Source organism: Ictalurus punctatus, chromosome 15, assembly GCF_001660625.3.
Source record: "Ictalurus punctatus breed USDA103 chromosome 15, Coco_2.0, whole genome shotgun sequence".
NCBI lineage: Eukaryota > Metazoa > Chordata > Actinopteri > Siluriformes > Ictaluridae > Ictalurus > Ictalurus punctatus.
The window spans coordinates 2,961,249-2,981,358 of NC_030430.2; the positions used below are offsets into that span (position 1 = coordinate 2,961,249).

Consider the following 20,110-nt stretch of genomic DNA (forward strand, 5'->3'; position numbering starts at 1 on the left):
TTAACAAAAATATTCCATTAAGTGCTTAGGAATTACAGAGCCCCTCCAATTTTCACAGGCTCAAAAGTAACTGGACAAACCATCAAATCATAAATATTAGGATTATTTTTAACACTCGAGTGCAAATCCTTCGCAAATAATAAGTATGAGGTATAATGAGGTATAAGTAGTATAATAGTTTGACAGGCTGTTCGAAACACTGAGTTTCTCTCTCTACTCTGTTAAGACAAACACCACCAGGTTGGCATCTCTCATTAGTCCACCAACCCCCACCACCACCCAACGCCTACGCCGACAGCTGTTATGACTCACTGCATCGGCTGCCCTCGTCTGTGCCATCTCCACAGTCATCGGTGCCGTCACACACCCAGGAGCTGGAGATACAGCGGTGATTCCCACACTCGAACTGCGTTGGCGAGCAAAACTTATCTATACAGAGGAAAAGACGGCATGTGAGACAAAAGCGCAGACTTAATTGTCAGACGATATCCCTTCAAGAGTGAGCTCCAGTTGTAGGGGCTCCGGTTCAGGCTTGCCACTAACCGCAATGGGTCTCGTCTGTTCCGTTTTCACAGTCGTTCTCTTTGTCGCAAGTCCAGCTCATGGGAATGCAACGGCCGCTGGGACAGGCGAAGAAGTTCACAGGACATTTCAGCTTCCTCTTCTCTGTAACAGACACATTGATTCCAGAAGTTACTAGATGCTCGTTTTGTGGAGAGTAAGCGTACGTGGTATTTATGTAGGAACGGGCGTGTCTGACCTGGGCAGTTCCTCTCATCAGAAAAGTCTCCGCAGTCGTTTGAGCCGTCGCACTGCCAAGAAGGTGCGTAGCACAACGTGGTGTATTCGCATTTCTGGAAGGTCACACCTTTAACTCCTAACAGGTAGAAGCTCAAGCAATCTGTTGGGCCTGGGGAGAGCGTGGAATATTTCGAAATAAACTGTTATTTTTCTGTAGTTCTTGCCGACCTCTTGAAGCGATATAGCCCATCCCTGAGCAGTTATGCTTGGGGTTGAGGCAGGGTCAGACGATGGGATGCATGTTACTTAAACTTCTAGAACAGTGCTCTAGAAACCATTAAACAAAGATTGATTGTGCTGCGGCTTTTTTTTCTTCTAAATTTGCGACACAATTTGTTTGTTTGTCATCTTGACCCAAACCTGCAGGTAATTTAGAAAGATTGCAGCCTCCTCGGGAGTGTCGCGGAGTTTGCTCGATTTTGTGTAAATTTCGCCGATTGCAAAATCCTGAAAGGACTGGAATACACTTTGGCTATAGGTTTAAAATGGACTTATTTAACCTGGTCTATCTTCTTGTGGAACAAGGGGAAACACTTACTGCAATTCATTTCATCACTGGCATCCTCACAGTCTACCACCTGGTTACAGCGGCTCGAGTTGGAGACGCAGGAACCGTCCTTACACTGGAACTCCGACGCATTGCACAGGGTCACTGGGGAAGTGCGGAGTCACACACACACACACACACAGATGAGCACTTCATCATACAGTAGAACCCCCCAAGAGGAATGGTAGGTAGTCGCACCTTGGCGACGTACCACTACATGTCAACATTAGACTGCCATACTGAACACGGGTATTGTGTTGCACAGTTATCACACCCTATTCCACCCTTACACACACCTACACACTGTACTTACTGTTGCAGGGACGCTCGTCTGAGCGGTCTCCGCAGTCATCTGTGCCGTCGCACCAGGAGCTGTGCTTGATGCAGCGTCCGTTCAGGCAGCGCCGGTAACCCTTCTTACAGCCGCGATTAGCTGCGGCAGACACGGCGATAAATCAACAGCCACGCAAAGAAACACAAACCCTCTCGTGATAAGCGTGGAAAAACACCAACTCTCAAAATGGTGCACGGCACTTACAGCAGTAGGACGGCTTCTCGTCGGATTTGTCCTTGCAGTGAGCTCGACCGTCGCATGTCAGGCTGTAATTGATGCAGTCGCCATTCCCACACTCAAACTCATCCACGCTGTTGCATGTGGTGTTCTCAGCTGGGAGAGAACGCATACATACAGTCGCTATTTGCTTTTTGGACATGAAACTAGAGTGCCGAGTACCTTTTGGACCAGCTCTCGAATGTAGTTTTTGTAATGTGCAGTGTAAAATAAAGCACTGGTTATCTGCATGCGCGCGTGTTTGTCTCACCGACACACACGTTGCCCTCCACTAGCTTGCGGTCTCCACGGCAGCTGCAGTTGACCCGGCCCTCGGAGGTGAGCAGACACAGATCCTCACAGCCACCGTTATTGGTGTGACATGGAGAGAACTCACCTAAGCACCACACACGGCAAAGATCAGTTTCATTCCCTATCAGCTTTCATGCTATTAATATCCGCATTAGTGTTCGAAGAAACGCACAGCTGTTGGTGTCCTTGGCCACGGCGATGATGCCCATGGGCTGCTGGGGAATGTCGGCACGCAGCACTTTCATATCTCTGCCGAATTTATCCGCTCTGAGCACAGCCCTGCGCACCCAGTCTGTCCAGAAGATGTACTCGCCATACACAGCCAGACCAAACGGGTGCACGGGCGCGTTCTTCAAGACCACCTGTACACACACGCACCACACAAACAAACAAACACGAGAGCGTTGTGAATATACTGAAACGGATGTGAAACTAAATCTCCAAAGACTACAGACACAGGAGCGCTCACAAAGCGGTTGCTGCCGTCGTACTCGCAGCGTTCGATCTTATCCAGCGTGGCATCAGAGAAATAAAGCTTCTCGGCACGATGGTCTATAGCGAGGCCGTTGGGCGTGCGGATGCTGTTCCCCACAATCACCAGCACGTTAGCCCCGGACAGAGATGACCGCATGATGCTGGGAGCCAGCTCGTTCCAGTTCGTCCAGAACATCAACCTGAAAGCAGAGATCAAGATGTACTTACACTCAGATTTGTAAAACAATCAAGGATACAGCTGCATGTAAACTTAGCTATGATGACAAATGAAACAAATTAAAAGAAGAAATTAATCTAATTTAGGTTCCCCAGCTAGGACACGTCCTCTTTACAATACGGAGTATAGAATCGAGAGCTTTAAAAGACCAGATCCAAGATGGTATGGATAGACACTGGTGCCAATTCCTCACCCCTGGCACTCGTCTAGAGCAAAGGCTCTGGGGTGGTCATCTCCAGACATGGTGACCACCGTGTCCCTGTTGAAGGCGCCGCTGCGGGTCTGGTCCACTGTGTGGCGAGTAATGGTGGAGGTGGTGTAGCTGGTCCAGTAGAGAGTGTCCCAACCCCTGTGATATGCCAAGCCCTCCACTGAGCCCACATCTAAGAAGAAAAAGACAGGACGGAGTTGAAAGAAAGCCGAGAACGTGCGACGAAAGCAAATGACGGTAATAACTTTAGAACTAAATAACGTGACGTTTGGATCGCATGCTGTGAACTTCAAAAGTTATGTTCTGGTGAATTATCCATCACTACAACTTTCATCCCATGCGTTGCATAAATGACTAATCACTTTGCCATGGGGCAACATCATTTTATTTAGCTCTGTTTGTCTTCCGCAGAGTCTTCAGAAGTCAGCATGCCTCTATTAGTAGGTGTCTGCTGGTGCTGTTTGCATTGTGTGTATGTGTGTGTACACAGGAGTCATTTCATGGATGGCTTGCCTTTGCACACACACACACACACACCAGTTGGCAAGTGATCCCTATATTCTGAAGCTCTCTGCTTCAGAATGAAGCAACACGACAACACTCAAGGACTTAATAAAACAGATATTTTGAACACGATCCCTTAATAATAAATAGTCCCATAGAGCTGCTGTCATTCTTCAAGGCACAGTTGTTCCACTGTTTAACAGATGAAGAAGAATGAGCACCAGCCATAAAGGTGTTTATGAGTGAGGTCTGTGCCATATCTCAGTCCTTATCTGCTGACATCACTTAGATAGGAGCCCATGACTGTGATTACTCAGCCATAAAAAAAAAAAAAAGACAAGACAAAGCACGAAGGCTAAAAAAAAAAAAAAAAAAAAAAAAAAAAAATGGAGATAGTATGAAGAAGGAAATCAAGTACATGCCCAGAAGAAGGCAGGTCAAAAATCTCAAACGGCCACAGAGATTGGTGTTACCTCAGCTGGTACAAATCAAATCAACCTTCCGAGTTAGTGTCGTCATATGTCGCATCCCCAGTCAGTCCGTCCGGGATTTCACGATTGTAGAAATGAATGCAAATGGACAAAACCTGTCCCTAACAAGTCCATACAAAGAACATCAGAGAAAGGAGACCGAGATACCCCACCTTTCAACAAGGCTTCTATGAGGAGGATGTTTCATTACTCAAATAGATAGAGGATGTGTTCTTCTTATGAGAAGCTGCACAAAGACTATCTTCCCCTTCCACCCACCCGACAATGTTCTGGAATTCTACTGCACAGATTAGAAATAATGGTCCTGAAGAGGCTTTATATCGACAACACAGATGACCGTCGCGGTGGAGTAAAATCGATTGTTCTCACCATAGCACAGCAGGAACCTGTCAGCTTTGGAAAGCTGTGTTCTGCAAGGTTGACTGGTTTCACAAAATCAATACCAGCCAACAAGAAGCACTAGCTGTATTCAGAGCTGTTTCTGGATCACTGAATCCTGATTCACCGATCGATGCTCGGAGACATCCACCAATCCACTAGTGGACTAAAAAAATTAATTAAAAAAAAAAAAAAAAAGAGACTGAATGGTGTATTTGGTGACTGTCAATGATAAGTAGTTCTGCTTGCAAATCCAACACTTTTCCCTCTCAAGCAAAACACTATAGTACGATAAAATAGCCCATACCTCTTTCAAATGTCTGAGAGGCAGAGTGGCCTTTGACAATCAAGCAGGTGTTAATGCGGAGTGTGACTATCCCGAAAAGGCAGACCTAGCTCTCGTTTGATAACTACTAATAGTGCAGAGAGTCAAAATGCTCATGTTGATACTGCTGCAGTGCGTGGGGGTGGGGGGTGGGGGGTGGGTGTAGGTGGGTGGATAGTGAGGGGGTTGATAAGACTTTAAAAAGGCATAGTCTTGACCAGCTCAGCTCAAGTGGTGGGAGGAGTGGCAACCGCGGTTACATCATGTCACTGCGTAGTCCCTCACAGCCATCGTTATCAGACCTTCAGCAAACATTAGAAGCAAAAGGATTAGCTCCGGTGCATCGTGGATCAAGGAGAAAGGCACTGAATGGCACCCATAGCTGGGTATCAAAGATGGACTGGGATATGCAGAAAGCTCTAGTGCCCATAGTAGACACAGTCATCATGGTGATTGGACTGCTGGGCCACTCGTTGGTAATCTTCATCTTGGTAAGGAGGAGGCGGAAGACAGCGTCTCGGACTTTTCACGGGACTGATACACTACTACTGGCCTTAAGCACATCGGACATGCTGTTGCTACTCTCTTTGCCGTTCCACACAGCTGCAATCGCGCTGGGCAATTGGCCTTTCGGGAGCTTCCTATGCAAAGCAGTCAGCTTCCTAGGGGTGGCCTGTAACACCGTTAGTGTGTTCACGCTAGCTGCACTAGCAGTAACACGCTATCTCACAGTGGTGCACCCAACCTGGGCGTACCGCTCCAGGATGAAGCGCTGGCTTCAAGTCTTGGCAGTTCTGCTTTGGGCACCAGCTATGGCGTTGGCTGCTCCACAATTTGCTTTCCGCAACGTGGGCACGTATGCCACAACACACTGCTTTGCCTTCCTCAGTGACATCAGCCAGGTGGTCTACAGCACCGCCCTCTTCTTATTCAGCTTCGTTCTGCCTCTACTGGTCATCATCCTCATGTATGCCAAACTCTACAGTTTCCTGCGTAGGACTAGCATGCGGGGGCACGCTTTGCAGTTGCAGCGCTACCAGAAGCAGGTGACCCAAACCACAGCCTTGCTTGTTGTCGTGTTCACAGTCTGCTGGCTACCTTCCTATATCGTCATGTTCTGCCGAATTGGCCAGAGTGTCACCAGCACAAACAGGCTCCGCTCCCTAGCACTCTTGGCACGGTTAATGGCCACATCATCGTCCATGGTCAACCCACTGCTGTATGCTTTCGTGTCACGGAAGTTCCGCCGGGAGCTGTTGGGCAAGGCGCGGTGTGCGGACTGCACGGTATTACGCGGACTCGTGTGTTGTCCAGAGAGAAGCAGAGACATTGTACAGCCCTTTAACCCTGCAGAACTGGAAACCCCACAGCCATAATGGAAGCAAAAAGACAGTGACTTTGAAACCTCGATCTGTGATTAAGATCGAAAGAATCTTGCGGGATTTTTAAACCAGTAGCCGACCGAAGACGTCAAGCGGCGGACCGGGATTTCAGTTTTTACAACAGAGCTGTATTAGGAAACCATAAAAGATGGAAGAGTGCATCAGCTTCATATTTTTATCCACGAATGAGTCAGGTTTTAATGCGTTCATATCATTGACAACCTTGTTTTTTTCTCCCCCCTTATATAGAGACGCCAGACTAATATGGCGTTTATGTCTGTTTACTACCTGATATATAAATAGCTGCTTTGCTCCATTTATAAAACTATGGAAACCTCACTACCCACAAGCACCGAACATCATGTTTACAGTACAATTAGAAATATGGCTCTGTTAATTCTGCACTGACTGGTGACCATTTGAAGATTAAAGAATGGGATAGACTATGCCAAGCATGAATATGTTGAAGGAGAACATGTTATTCTTATACATGTGGAAGATAAATACGTTTAAACTACACCTCGAAATGAGGGTTGAGATACGAATCAGGTGAACACTTTGTATTCAGGTCTAACCTTAAGCCTTAACCTTATAAGTCCACATGCTCCTTCTCTATCGCTCAACGCACAGCTCTAAATGTTTTTTTTTTTTTTTTTTTGAGGGAATTTATTTTTAAAAATAGAGAAACACAAACTATGCTTAGAAAAATTTCGGCATATTATTTGTGTAGCGCTTTTAACAATGCACGTTGTCTCAAAGCAGCTTTACAGAAACATATAAACGCAGGATAGAGGTTTTAAGCGTGTGAATTTATCCCTATTGAGCGAGCCGGTGGCGAGGAAGAAAGCTTGAGAGGAACCGGACTCGGAAGAGAACCCATCCACGTCTGGACCCTAACCCACTTTTAAAATACAGACCAAATCATACACTTACTTTCAACAATGGTCTTGCGTGCCGAGCCGTCGTCGTTGATCTGCTGAATGTTCCCGAAGTGGATATCACTATAGAAGATCCGGTTGGCTCCTCTACCGCCGCCACCCCGGTGGTCGAAGGTGAGAGCGATGACATTTCTCATGTGATCTGGGTCCTCGAAAGGCTTGATGGGTGCATTGAGGTTGGTTTCGTCCGACAGGTGAATGCTCTTCAGGATGGTGCGCTCAGAGTAAAGCAGGTAGCCGTCGTAGTCGCGGCAGCTGCGCCCGTCTTCGGCCAGCGTGCCATGGGCACACGCGCAGGTGCGCGCTCCGTTGCCACGGTACAGACATAGCTGCTCACAACCGCCGTTTTTGTCCTTACAGATGTTGGTGCCTGCGAGGCAGATCGAGTCATAAAACAAAGACGGACCATGTTAGGGCCTCGAAGGGAATCTAAACCATAAATATTGTTGAAACTTAAATGCTCCACATCAATCGGTCTAGAAAAGTATTCTGGAAAAATACAAACCAATGACGCGTTACTTGCCGGGGAGTACATTTTACTCATGATTATATGGTCCTACCTTGCTGCCTGGCTCGGTTGAAGACTTTAATATCCTTGAGCTGCACACCAATGCCTTTTCTTAGATACACCATATCGGTGGCATTGTTCTTATTTCCTCTCTTAATGGAGCCATTGGCGTGTGTTCTGGATTATACAGAAGACAGTTTGTTAATTTAAGTGCTCGTAATATTCGAGCTGTTCTAATAACGTCGGGCACACGGACAAGACTGATGCACCTGTCACTCCAGTAGATGTAGTTCTCAAACACGGACACGGCAAACATGTCCATGTTGTGAACCGCCAGAACCAGCTCCCGGTTCCCGCCTGTCTCCAGATTGATACGCTCGATTTTGTCTGTACGTGCGTCACACCAGTAGAGCAGTCCTTCCTAAACGTGCGCACACACCATAATTAACTAGAGAAAAATTTCGCTAATATAACAGTATTATGACGTTATTAAGAGAAGCATCTTACAAAAAAATGTATGCTTTGTAAACGCCCAAAAATGATTAAAAAAATAAAAAATAAAAAACCTAGGAAAACTTGGTCTGGAAACTAATCGTGAATTTAAAGCGGTGTTGAAAAATATGACCAAAATACTAATATATACTACCAGTCAAAGGTTTAGACACAAAACCTTTTTCTTAAAATGAAATGAAATGACTGTCCCGAACAAGTCTCCTGGGTGAAGATTCTTCATGAAGTTGGTTGAGAAAATAAAAATGAGTGTCAAAATTGGTTATGATTTGATTGTCATGGCATGGCAGTGTTGTTGTTATTCTAAATCAACAGAAAACACAATGTTTGACAGCATAACCAGAATCTAAGAAGCAGCCATACAACAAGAGAAGACTCTTTAAAAAGCATGTTTATGAGTGCAGGGATACTTTGAAGATGTCATATTTCTCCCCCTGACGATGAGATATGATACTGTATGTTGCGGGTTGTACCAGTTGTGCTGCAATAGGGACAAAGTGGCAAGGTACAAACCTCATAATCAATGGAGATGCCATTGGGCCAGCTGATACTGACATTGACCAGGACGACTCTTTCTGAACCGTCCAGCTGAGACCTCTCTATGCGTGGGTACTGACCCCACTCGGTCCAGAAGAGGTACCTTGGATACAAGAAAGGGATCATGTGATAAAGAGATCATCAAAGCGATCATGTGTAACAGTGATAAGACAGCATCCAATAGAGCGGTTTTATCACTAGGCAGTGTACCGAACCTAATCATTATTGCAGTGTAAACATTTCCACATTAATAACGCTCCGTCGACGAATACGAACACTGTTTGTGGACTGCAGAATTCTCGATGCACTCGGACACATACGCACACACTCTCGCTCACCCTCTCTCTGGATGGACGGCAATGGCGCGGGGTTTGTCCAGACCATGAGAGATGACCACGTAGCGGAAGGAGCCATTGAGTCTGGCCACCTCAATCATGTCGAAGCCTTGGTCGGTCCAGTAGATGTTCCCTACACAATGTAATAAAGCACCATCAAGCAAAGCAAACAAGCACAGATAGCTTCATATGCCAAGCTTTAACGTTACTACAATTTCAGTACAGAGTATAAAGCACTGTCAAAGACTGTCAGAGCAACCAAGCCCAAAGAGAAATAATTCCAATTGACGTACTATACACTTACACTATGCACTATGTACTCTACCGTCTAGTGTATGAATTTTAGAATATTAATAAAAAGGAACACGAGCGTTTTTTTTTTTTTTTTTTTTAACTAACCGGAAGTATAAGCAGTTTCCTAGTTTCGACGACACATGACGTAATGTGACGTCGATAGCTTTAGCAGATACCCAGAGTCACGACCATGACTTTCTTCAGTTTACAGTTTATGTCAACGTTACCTTTTATACAAATTATATATTTGTTTATTTTATATACAAGTATTTATGCATTATTTTTTATGGATGCACAAAAAGCACTGAATTAAACTAGTCCTAAATGAATAATATATTCTGGTGTGTGTGTGTGTGTGTGTGTGTGTGTGTGTGTGTGTGTGTGTGTGTGTGTGTATTGGGTTCTTTTCAGTCTTATATAATTGGACAAACATTTGTGTCAAGTTTTAGTCTGAAGTTTATATTTGTAACACTCTGTGGATTATATTTTGAATAAACGAAAAAAATGGTACTGAAAGTTTGTCCCCCCATCCGATTAATTGAAAAAAATAATCGACCATCTAATCGATTGTGAAAATAATCGTTAGTTGATAATTATTAATGTGAGATGGAGGAAGGTCCCAGGGCTTCCAAGGAGTGTTAAAAACATATACAACTAATCATTCCAGATTTATATATCGACTGGCTCTTTTGCCATTGGTGAGAGGAAAGATATGATACATTTCTGATATCCAAAAAAATGGCCTGATATTGATACACTATATACTATCAATGTCTATGAGAGTGTGTAAGGCATCTTTCTAACCTGCGATCCAGTCAACAGCAATGCCCTCCACACGCCCAATGCCATTAGTAACCACGTCTTCTCTCCACGTCTGGTCTCTTTTGGCTCGGCTGATGGTGCTAAGACCCATGTCCACCCAGTAGATGGTGTCGTTTTCTACACACACAGCACAGCATCAAATTAACAGGCCACTCGAGCTATTCATAACAACGTGCTGGAAAGGCTTTATTTTTACAGCCTCGACTTCCTGGACCACATCTGGCTGTCAGTACAGTGCAAATTAACCGCAGTCCCGATTCAGGATGAACGTAGGTCCAGGAAAAGTTTTAGAAGTGAGCTGTAAATGAGATGTTTGCACTCACCGGCATGAAAGTCGATGCCCACTGCCAGAGACGTTCCCGACACTGGCACAAGGGCGTCAGATTTGTCGACTGGGTCCAGAGGAATTCCGCGGATGCCCTCATGCACAGAGTACAGCAAGAAAGAGCCCATACCTACCCACAAACACGCCAAGACAGAGTTTATCCCACTAGGGACACAATGTAAGACAGCTCACTACTTAACAAAAGCTAGAAAGTAGTGTTTTCCTGAACTGGAACAGGTTTCCGTTTTCCCCATATATCTTAATAAAAAGGTAAAATTCTAGTATTTTAAAATCTGGTAATCATGTAACAAAGCGTGGCCTTCACTCTCACACTTAGCTAGCAAGGTTTGAGATATTTTTAGGTCTTGGTCGTGTTTATCAGCCCACTGACCGTGGGCAATGTTCTGCGGTTAAATAACAAGGTACGGTATATGCAACTGATTATCTACACAGGCCTGTATGGCATCAGATAGTCAAAAGACAGTACCTTCACAGGACTGCTGGCCGCTCTTCAGGTTGTAGCCTGCTGTGCACATGCAGGCTCTGCTGGTGGGCGAGGTAGGCAAGCAAAGCTGAGAACAGTCACCGTTGTTTTTAGTGCACACGTTTGTACCTTCAACACAAAATAATAGTGGTTTTAAACTTAGTACTGCCAGTTACCATGAGTTAATGTATGTGGGTGTGACCTGTAGGGTTTTGAGTTCAAATCCTAAGTTTGCCAGAGAATCATGGTTGGGTTCTTGAATAAACCCATTAACACTTGCTCAGTTCTGCACTTGGACTGCATGGAAATGCCGTAACTGGTCATATAGTACCACCTGTAAACGTGCTCATTCACGCAATTATCCAAATCAGCCAGTCAGCTGACACCAGTGCAATGTATAAAATCATTCAGATTACATATCAAGAGTTTCAGCTGGAGGCAACATGGATGGAAAGGCTGAGTTGATGAGAGAGGTCAGAGAACAATGGACAGACCGGCTAAGGTAACTTAAAAGACCGCTCCTTGCAACCATGGTGAGTAGAAAAGCATCTAAGAAGGAACATCACATCAGACCTTGAGGCGCATTGGCTACAACAGCAGAAGACCACATCGGGTTTGTTCTCCTGTCAGCCATGAACTGGAATCTGAGACTACAGTGGGCACAGGTTGACTGAAACTTGATGGATTGGAAGATTGGAAAAAGACTAGATGTTTTTCCAAATTTTCAACTGTCCACTTTTGGTGAACCTGTTTGTATGAATGAGCAGGGGTACACCGGTACCCTATTGAAGTGGACGGCAAGTCTATATCAACATAAGGAAATCTAGAAGAACGTTGCGAACAACAAAATCCAAGTAGACAGAAAGAAAAAGAAAAAGAAGAAGAAAAAAAAAACCTGGCACACACATCCACGGACAGAGTGGCTCCATGGTAAGTGATAAATGATTAAACCCATCTGTTGTCTGTTTTTGTAGCATTTCGACTAACTGATCACATGATGCTGTGGATTAACAGTATGTTGTTCAGCAGTTGATCTAGCTGTGTAGTAAACAACAATAATAATAAAAAAAAATGGTGTGCATGACCATTAATTAGCAGCTACTCCATTTTTTTTTACTGACCAGAGACCACAGCCCCACTTTACTGCTTTTTTATTGGCTCATAAGACCAGTAAAGTCATCTTGAAAAGTCATCCTGCCTGAAAATGTGCAAGGAGATATGACTAAATGATTTTTTTTTTTCCCATTCTGTCACGACCCGAAAGCAGAGAACCCGAACCAACAAACACAACCACCTTTCTGTTGGACCGTCTCATTGTAGATCTTCAGATGCATCACTGGAGACGTGCCATTCCTCAGAACTTTCCAGTTGCCTCCGTCCTTCTTGTCACAGGTGCCTACCTGGTCAGTGCCCTGGTCTGCCCACCACAGCTTGTCCCCTGGAATGACCGATAACACCATACAATTTCATTCATGAGGCGTTCGGTTCGATTTTCTAGCAGCAGAAAAAACCCCAAAAGAACAAAGTCGCTGATAAGCGAACTCGTAAAAAAAGTTGTAGTTACCCATAATGGCGAGAGCGGTGGCTCTGGTGAGCTTGCCTTTTACACCTTCAATGATCTCCAGGCCTGTGCCGTCCAGATTGCAGCGATTTATTGTGCTGTTGCCTGAACTGATCCAGTAGAGCTTCCCCTCATCAAAGTCAATAGAGAGCCCTGTTAAACACCAGCGAAGAGCAGGGATTAGCTACATCCACCTCCAGGTAAATTCCACACGGGACTTATTACATTTCACCACGGCACAAATGCAATCAAAGGAATTATGCAGTGAAGATTAAGCAACTATTAAGCACTAAAATAGTGGTGTGTTTAGATTTCAGCTCTGCGCAGTGCTATTATAGGAAAATAACCGGCGGTCCTTCCTCGGACCAATTTTGGTAGGTATTAACCCCTGCATACCGGGAACACGCCACAAGACCTGCTGTTTTTGGAGATGCTCTGACCCAGTCGTCTAACCATCACACATTTGGCCGTTGTCAACGTCGCTCAGATCCTTACACGTTCCCATTTTTCCTGCTTCCAACACGTCAACTTCGAGAAGCGACTGTTCATTTGCCGTGTAATATATCCCACCCCTTAACAGGTGCCGAAGTAACGACATCATCATAATGGTACAACGTTATTCACTTCACCGGTCAGTGATTTTTATGTTATGGCTGATCAGTGCATGTTATAGCAGCTATAAACAGTCATCTCCTCACCAACACCCCCCAACTTTAGTGATATTAATAAGACAGCTTTCCAGGTTCAGAAAATGTAAAGCTAAAGTGTTAAAAAGAGATGTTTAAATAAATAAATAAATAAATAATAATAATTTAAAAAAAAACCCTTGGCAGAATACTTCACCATATCACACACAATATCAATTACACACACTTCAAGATTTAAAAAAAAAATAATAATGATAATTTAAAAATTATGTGCAGTGGTCACCATATATAAATATGACGCATTACAATGAATAATTTATAAACGTTAATATAAAGCTGTGATGTGAATGATAGCACTAGCCGGGATGTTACAGGATGAGATTTAATAAACACTTTTGACCAATTAGGTTCAAGAACGGTGCAGAGGTATAAAGCAATATAGCAAAGCTTTTAGTTTATATTTATTTCCGATTGTACATTGAAAAGTAGTGTGTAGTGTAATGCAGTGTTTTTCGTTGCTACGCGGAAGCCTATCTATACGAGAATCACATCGAAATGATTAGAGAATCTTACAAAGGCAAGAGCGTAGAAACTGAACCGGACAAAACCTATATTCGGGGAGTACATTTTAGAGTGCATATCAGCGAATAGATCATGTGCTTTAAATCCGATTGGTTACTCACCCACAGGGCCTTTCTGATTGGTGAAGAGTAACGAACGGTTGCTGCCATCTGTGTTGGCCATGCTGATGTTGTCCCCGTCTGTCCAGTAGAGCTTTCTGGAGAACAATCATTTGCAGAATTAAGTAGTTAAGCATCATGCAAGCTGCCTTTTTGAGACTTAAAGGCGGTTACGGGAAAATACGCGCACACACACACTCTTACTGTAACGCAACCGATGCTATTGAACTACAACCGAGGGTTCATCTTGATCCGTCGTGTCCCTAGTGCATTTCGTGCTGCATGTAACCGCCGCTTAATCTCTTCCTCACTTTGAAGGTAATGGAAAAACAGGCACATTTGCTTCACATCAGTAGTACAATCGGCACTGTTTACAAAGCCAGAGACCTGAAAACTGTGGCTCCAAGTCCTATCGTGAGCGTGATTTACAAACTGTAAGCCTAAACCCCACGACCACCCTCCGAAAAACCCAAACAAAACATGTACGCAGTAAAACTCTCCCTTATTGCTTTGCAACTTCAAAGACCCAGACTCTCTTTCTTCACAAACAAAACAGCCTCATCCCGTCCCTTCATCTTGTCCTTCAAAAGGTTCCCACTTCATTTCAGCCACTTGTTTTCTTTGGAAACGGCCAACGCATATGGCCCAGGCATCTGCTCCTTTTAAATGCCATTTTCAAAACAATGCCAGTTTCAACAACACCAGAGTCAGCAGAGGCAGAAGTTAAAGAAGGATGTTACTCTTTCAACCATGGTATTTGGGTCTTTTTCAACATTACGAAAGTACAGAAACATTTACGGGGGTGGACAAAAATCACTACCACGGGTGCCTGGGGAAAGCAGATCACATATTCGGCCTCGGTCAGGATTTGCGCTAGTCACGAGACCAAAGATATTCTACTCCACGTTTCACAGCACTGCATTTGATATGTTTGGTTAAATATAGCACGTTCCGACCGGTGAATTTACTTCGAGGTCACGTAAAGCATCTCAACGCTGTGGGTCAGTACTGATTCCTGAATGTGGCGCTAGCACAACAGGCGGTCACCTTGCACTCAGACACTTCGTCGAGTGATGACAAATTTTCAGTCGTCGTCTGTTTGTCACGATGCTTCATCGGCGGAGACATAACCAGGAAAGAATAATAAAGTCGCCTCTCACGGGGATTCGAAACAAGTCTTCGTTTGTTTTTCCACAGTCTGTGTTAAGGCACGTCACACTTTTAAGCTCGATCATGCTAGTTAGCCTAGTTAATGAGATTCCAGGCAAGCACATGACATGGGACGGTAAACTTGAGCTAGCTAACAAATGTTTCGACTCGTCCTTAAAAATAAACATTTGAAAGAATTTTTGAAGAGGAAAGGCTCATCTATAAACGAGCTGTTTATTTCACAAAGTCTGGCTGTAAACATTCAAGCAATTTCACTCTGCGTTTCTAGAACAACAACGACGGCAATGTGTTGGCATCTCACAATTTTATCACTATTTTTTTTTTTTTTTTTTTTGGTACGGCGGACAGATCGATCACAGGGTGTTAGACGGATTCATTTATTTATCTTTTGAATTACAGCCGATAAATATTTGTACATCTAATTCTGCGGCTCGTTGTCTCGTCAAATTTGAGACCGGTTTACACCAGCGCGTGGAATGAATCGAAACTCTACTCAAAAACCAAGGGACGGAAGAAGAACGCGTCGGGATCATTCACATGGAGCTGTCGCAAGGACACGCTGGACTTTAACATCAAAAATGGCAAGCACGCCACACACGACAGACCTCCTGAAGACCGGAAGTGTAGCGGACCGACCGAAAGGTGGACGTCCACGGACGCATCCTGTAGATTTATATTCATTCGCAAAAGAGCACTACTAAAATCAATAATCTTTACTTATTCCATTAATTTAAAATTAGTTATAGTTAACCACACGGGGATTGTGTGTGTGTGTGTGTGTGTGTGTGTGTGTGTGTGTGTGTGTTGGCACGTGACCATTTTCAGAAGCTTTTCTTATTGGTGAGCTTTAGGCGTAGAGTCGACGCTTATGACCTTCGTACCAATGAATCTAATTATGGATTTAGAATCAGGACTACATTTTTTATGAGAGTCGTTGATGGTCGTGTGTGTGAGAGAGTGAAAGAAAAAAAGTGTTAGCACTAACCCAAGCATGGGATGTACCACCAGGCAGTGTGGTTTGTCCAGTCCGTGGATGACGGAGTTCTTAAAGGAGCCATCCAGACGGGCCACGTTGATCTGCTTCTTGCTCGTATCATAGCTGGTCCAGAACAGGTTCCTGGACACCCAGTCTACAGCCAAGCCTTGAGCATTAGGTATATCTAAAAACAGCAACAGACGGGACTTCAATTCCTTGTAGCTCGGCGAGTCGGTGGAGATCATGATTAAAGAAAACGCAGAAATGATCAGAGGCTGGAGTCATACCGGCCGACACCACGGTCTCCACCCCTGTCCCGTTAATGAAGGCTCGTTTGATCATCTGCGTGCGGACGTCGGACCAGTAGATGCGCTGCTCCTGGGCATCATAATCCAGTGCGGTTACGTTATCGATCACGGGCACGGTGAAGGAGATGATGTAGTTGTAATAGGGATTCTCGATGTCCACTCCTCTAATCTCGATCTGGCGGGCGTAGAGTAAGAACTGCCGAGACTCTGTGCACCAGGGAATAAGAGAAACGGACAATTTTAATAAAACGTCACCACTCGCAGACAGACTGTGAAATGTTATGAATATTATGAACATTTATATGAGAGAGAGAGATCTAAATAGCTAGACTGAAGAAAAGAGATCAAGAAAATAAGAAAGAACGAAAGAAAAGTGGGAAATCGAATGACAGTGATAAACAAGTCAGAAGACAGATAGCGAGAAAGAAAGAAATAGAATGACAAAGGGACGGTGAGGAAAAACAAGTCCGAAGAGAGTGAAAGGCAGACGCAGAGAGACAGACAGACAGAAGAAGAAAAGAAAGAGAACATGACAGAAAGAGTGAGTAAATGGCAGACAGACATTCTGATAGATGGAGAAGTGGAAAAATGATCTGACGTTATTTATCTTGGTTTCTTTTTTTACACATCACAAAAACCTTCCATTTTCACAGGGGTGTGTAGACTTTTTATCTCCACTGTAGATAGATAAGACAGACAGATGGCAGGAAGGAGTGAGGGAGCATGATGGTGAGAGTGGAGAAATACAGACAGACGGAGGAAGAAATTAGCAAGTATATACAGATGTACAGCTTAATTTCAGTGCTAATAATATAATAATAGAAGATTGTGTGTGTGTGTGTGTGTGTGTGTGTGTGTTTCTGTCAGGATTCTCCGCACACATGCACGCTGCAGGTCACTCTGTAACACATTCCGTACTGATGTGGGATCAGCGCGGTACGCAGCACGGGTCACCTGAAGAATACTAAACAGTCTTCCTGATTCAGTGTAGCAGGACACCACTGCCACGCTGCAGAATATTAAACAGCGACCTGGACTCAGTGCAGCAGAGAGAACACGCCACGCTGCGGAATACAAAAACACTGATCCCAAGAACCCAAACCACCGAGCGACGACGCTTCGGTTCCACACCACTTCTGAGGCGTCGGCGAAAAATGTGCTATTTAATTCACAGACCGCGTTTTACTCGCGTGCGGTCGTGCACATGAAACGCAACGCCCACAACTCCCCGCTGCCGATGCAAACGCCGACACGTATTCGTCCTGTGCAGAGATCGTTAAAATGTCAGCAAGTCGACTTCGGTGGTGTTTTACCATAGCAGGTGTGTTTGTCCGCCTGCAGCTTCATGAGGTGGGGACAGGCGCAGGAGAACGTCTGGTTGTAGTTGATGAGGCAGAGGTGAGAGCATGGGCCCTTCCCGCTATTAGCAGCACAGGGGTTTGGAGCTGAAAAGTACATGAAAAGGTCAGAAAGAATCTTTAAATAAAAAAACAAAAAAACAAGTGTGCTTAATCATAAAACATTTGATGTTTTTTTTAACTTTTAGAATAATTGTTGGTTGTTATTATTCTTGATACAACATTGGTGTTACTGTTATTACTGCTATTATTGTTACCAGTACTAGCTTTATTACTGTTATTGTCGTTACCATTACCATTATAATTAATATTATAGCCATTACTGTTATTGCCATTACATGATTCTGTCATTAATGTTACTGTCTTTACGGTGACTGCTGTTACCATAACTGTCATTAGCACTCTTGCCATTAATGTCACTGTCGTTACGGTTACCGCGGTTACTGCTCCTGGTGCCATTGATGATGACAAACACAAATGTCATGACGGTTACCGCTGTTATGGTTACTTTCGACACGGTCATTGCCGTTACCGCTACTTTCATGATCAACACTGTCATTAGCACTACCATTATTACTGCCATTACCATTATCGCCTTCACCGCTACAGCCATCATTGATACGGTCATTAACGTTACATTGTCAACAATGTAACGCTGTTATTGTCATTAATGTTACCGTCATTACGGTTACTGCTGTTACCGTAACTGTTACCACGAAGGCTGTTAACATTAATGTCATTACAGTTATTGATGACATGATGACACTTGGGCGCACCATATGTCCGACGTGGTCGCCTTATTTTTAAAAACACTACTGGTGATAGTAACATCGAAAACTGTGAGTAGAACATCTACAACCGTGATAAAATCTTTAGGTAACGTGATAAAATCTTTAGCTAACAATTTCGATAAAAGTAACGTCAGGACACATATACTTTTGAAACTAGAAGTAGGTCATTTGATCCCTATTGATCTCTAGTTTATGATTCAAGAGAATACAAAAAAAAATATATAAAAATTGGAGAAAATGCCATCACTGACTACAATGTTCTTTAAAAAGTCGGTCTGTTTTCTACTGTATGTGAGAAGCATGAAAGGCGTGATCAAGAAACACTTCAGAAATGCTCCAGCAACAGTGTGAAATATCCTTCTCATTCAAGACTTCTTCTCGTTCACACTGTGGCACGATTGTCCAAGCTAGCAGACTGTGAGAAAAAAAAAAAAATGCCACAGCTTTGGTTTACACATGCCAAGCTCATGAAGCCATGGAAAGGTCAGTCACGCCTCAAGGGAAGTGTATACATGCGTGTACAAATGTGTATACGTGCATGACTTTGCGAGACCGGGTTTGATCGGAATGTTACACGCGGGACATGCATACCAAGATAGCGGAGTACGGTTCAGAAAGCACAGGCGACTAAAAGCTCGTCTTTTACTAATACAACTTCGTTTTTAATTCAATGAGAATTCGGAATCGGAGCTATGTCGTGCTTTGACGTGATTAAATCACATTTCTGACATTGCTGCACATTCATTCAGCTTAGCAGCACCTAAGAGAGAATAGGAAAATATATGAAATACCCTAGAAAACAAATAGCTGATAAATTTTTGGTTTTTTTGATGGCGAACTGCCACTTTGGAATTTTGCTATGCGTTTTTTTTTTTTTTTTTCTTTCAGTAATCAGTTCTGTTGTGAGTGAGAGCTGAGCAGTACTGACCCTGAGGCTGTCTGGATGGATGATAGACCTGCAGGTCAAACGGCTGTGTGTTGGTCCTCTGTACCACCATAACATTGTGCCCCGTCCACTTGTTGGCTTTAGCCAGTGTGTTAGTGCGCCAGTCCGTCCAGTAAACCTCGCCCCCGTACATGGTGACGGCGAACGGGTGCGACAGGTATTCGTGTCCCCGCAGCACCTCGATCAGGCCGGAACCATCGTAAGCAGCGGAGTAGATGGCATCCGACCTAGAAAAGGGTTCAGTAGACCATTGGTAATAGTACTTAAGACAGATCCTCTTAACGCTGCATTAAAGTCACACTAGAGATTTCGCTAAGAAAATAGAATTTCGATATTGACGCTTTACTTGAGGTAATAAAGGAAGGTTGTGGGATTGGGTGTTCGGTGTAACGCACATACCGAGCGTCGATCCAGAGAATACGGCGCTCCAGGTAGTCAACGGTGAGCCCGTTAGGCCACCCTCCACTTCCTGTTTCTCTGTGAATTGTACGCCGGCCATCGCCACTCATGGAAGCAGCCTCGATTCGAGGAGAACTGGCGTCCCAGTCTGTCCAGAACAAGATACTGAAGAGAAAAAAAAAAAGATACGAGGTAATGTTATTGACAACAAACCAAAAAATCTTCATATCATATCAAAACCTAATCTGAACTCCAGATATTAAAGATAAGAAGGTTTTTGTTTTTACAGATCTTACTACATCGGGTCA

The 20,110-nt window shown here is 44.1% G+C and overlaps 2 protein-coding genes across 3 annotated transcripts in view; one reads left to right on the forward strand and one right to left on the reverse strand.

Moving 5' to 3' along the window:
- lrp1ab (low density lipoprotein receptor-related protein 1Ab) overlaps positions 1 to 20,110 on the reverse strand; it is a 152,368-nt gene that overhangs the window by 32,253 nt on the left and 100,005 nt on the right. For both annotated transcript variants that reach the window (XM_017487059.3, XM_053686225.1), the window contains exons 26-51: positions 19,803 to 19,967; positions 19,386 to 19,630; positions 17,622 to 17,753; positions 16,288 to 16,515; positions 16,010 to 16,184; positions 13,858 to 13,952; positions 12,531 to 12,680; positions 12,261 to 12,404; positions 10,970 to 11,095; positions 10,481 to 10,612; positions 10,140 to 10,274; positions 9,045 to 9,174; positions 8,683 to 8,809; positions 7,929 to 8,080; positions 7,712 to 7,836; positions 7,147 to 7,521; positions 3,116 to 3,305; positions 2,680 to 2,884; positions 2,383 to 2,572; positions 2,170 to 2,295; positions 1,887 to 2,015; positions 1,662 to 1,781; positions 1,340 to 1,453; positions 761 to 910; positions 544 to 666; positions 313 to 429 (exon numbers count right to left, since the gene is read on the reverse strand). In XM_017487059.3, coding sequence (XP_017342548.2) covers positions 313 to 429; positions 544 to 666; positions 761 to 910; positions 1,340 to 1,453; positions 1,662 to 1,781; positions 1,887 to 2,015; positions 2,170 to 2,295; positions 2,383 to 2,572; positions 2,680 to 2,884; positions 3,116 to 3,305; positions 7,147 to 7,521; positions 7,712 to 7,836; positions 7,929 to 8,080; positions 8,683 to 8,809; positions 9,045 to 9,174; positions 10,140 to 10,274; positions 10,481 to 10,612; positions 10,970 to 11,095; positions 12,261 to 12,404; positions 12,531 to 12,680; positions 13,858 to 13,952; positions 16,010 to 16,184; positions 16,288 to 16,515; positions 17,622 to 17,753; positions 19,386 to 19,630; positions 19,803 to 19,967 — 4,100 coding nt within the window. The remainder of the gene's footprint in view (positions 1 to 312; positions 430 to 543; positions 667 to 760; positions 911 to 1,339; positions 1,454 to 1,661; positions 1,782 to 1,886; positions 2,016 to 2,169; positions 2,296 to 2,382; positions 2,573 to 2,679; positions 2,885 to 3,115; positions 3,306 to 7,146; positions 7,522 to 7,711; positions 7,837 to 7,928; positions 8,081 to 8,682; positions 8,810 to 9,044; positions 9,175 to 10,139; positions 10,275 to 10,480; positions 10,613 to 10,969; positions 11,096 to 12,260; positions 12,405 to 12,530; positions 12,681 to 13,857; positions 13,953 to 16,009; positions 16,185 to 16,287; positions 16,516 to 17,621; positions 17,754 to 19,385; positions 19,631 to 19,802; positions 19,968 to 20,110) is intronic.
- On the forward strand, positions 3,325 to 6,453 carry LOC108275925 (somatostatin receptor type 4). The gene has a single exon (XM_017487060.3). The coding sequence runs from the start codon at positions 5,095 to 5,097 to the stop codon at positions 6,205 to 6,207; it is 1,113 nt and encodes a 370-aa protein (XP_017342549.1). The 5' UTR covers positions 3,325 to 5,094; the 3' UTR covers positions 6,208 to 6,453.

What these genes read in the sequence shown, in the direction of transcription:
- LOC108275925 (XM_017487060.3), top strand. Translation starts at nt 5,095, where the DNA reads ATGTCACTGCGTAGTCCCTCACAGCCATCGTTATCAGACCTTCAGCAA.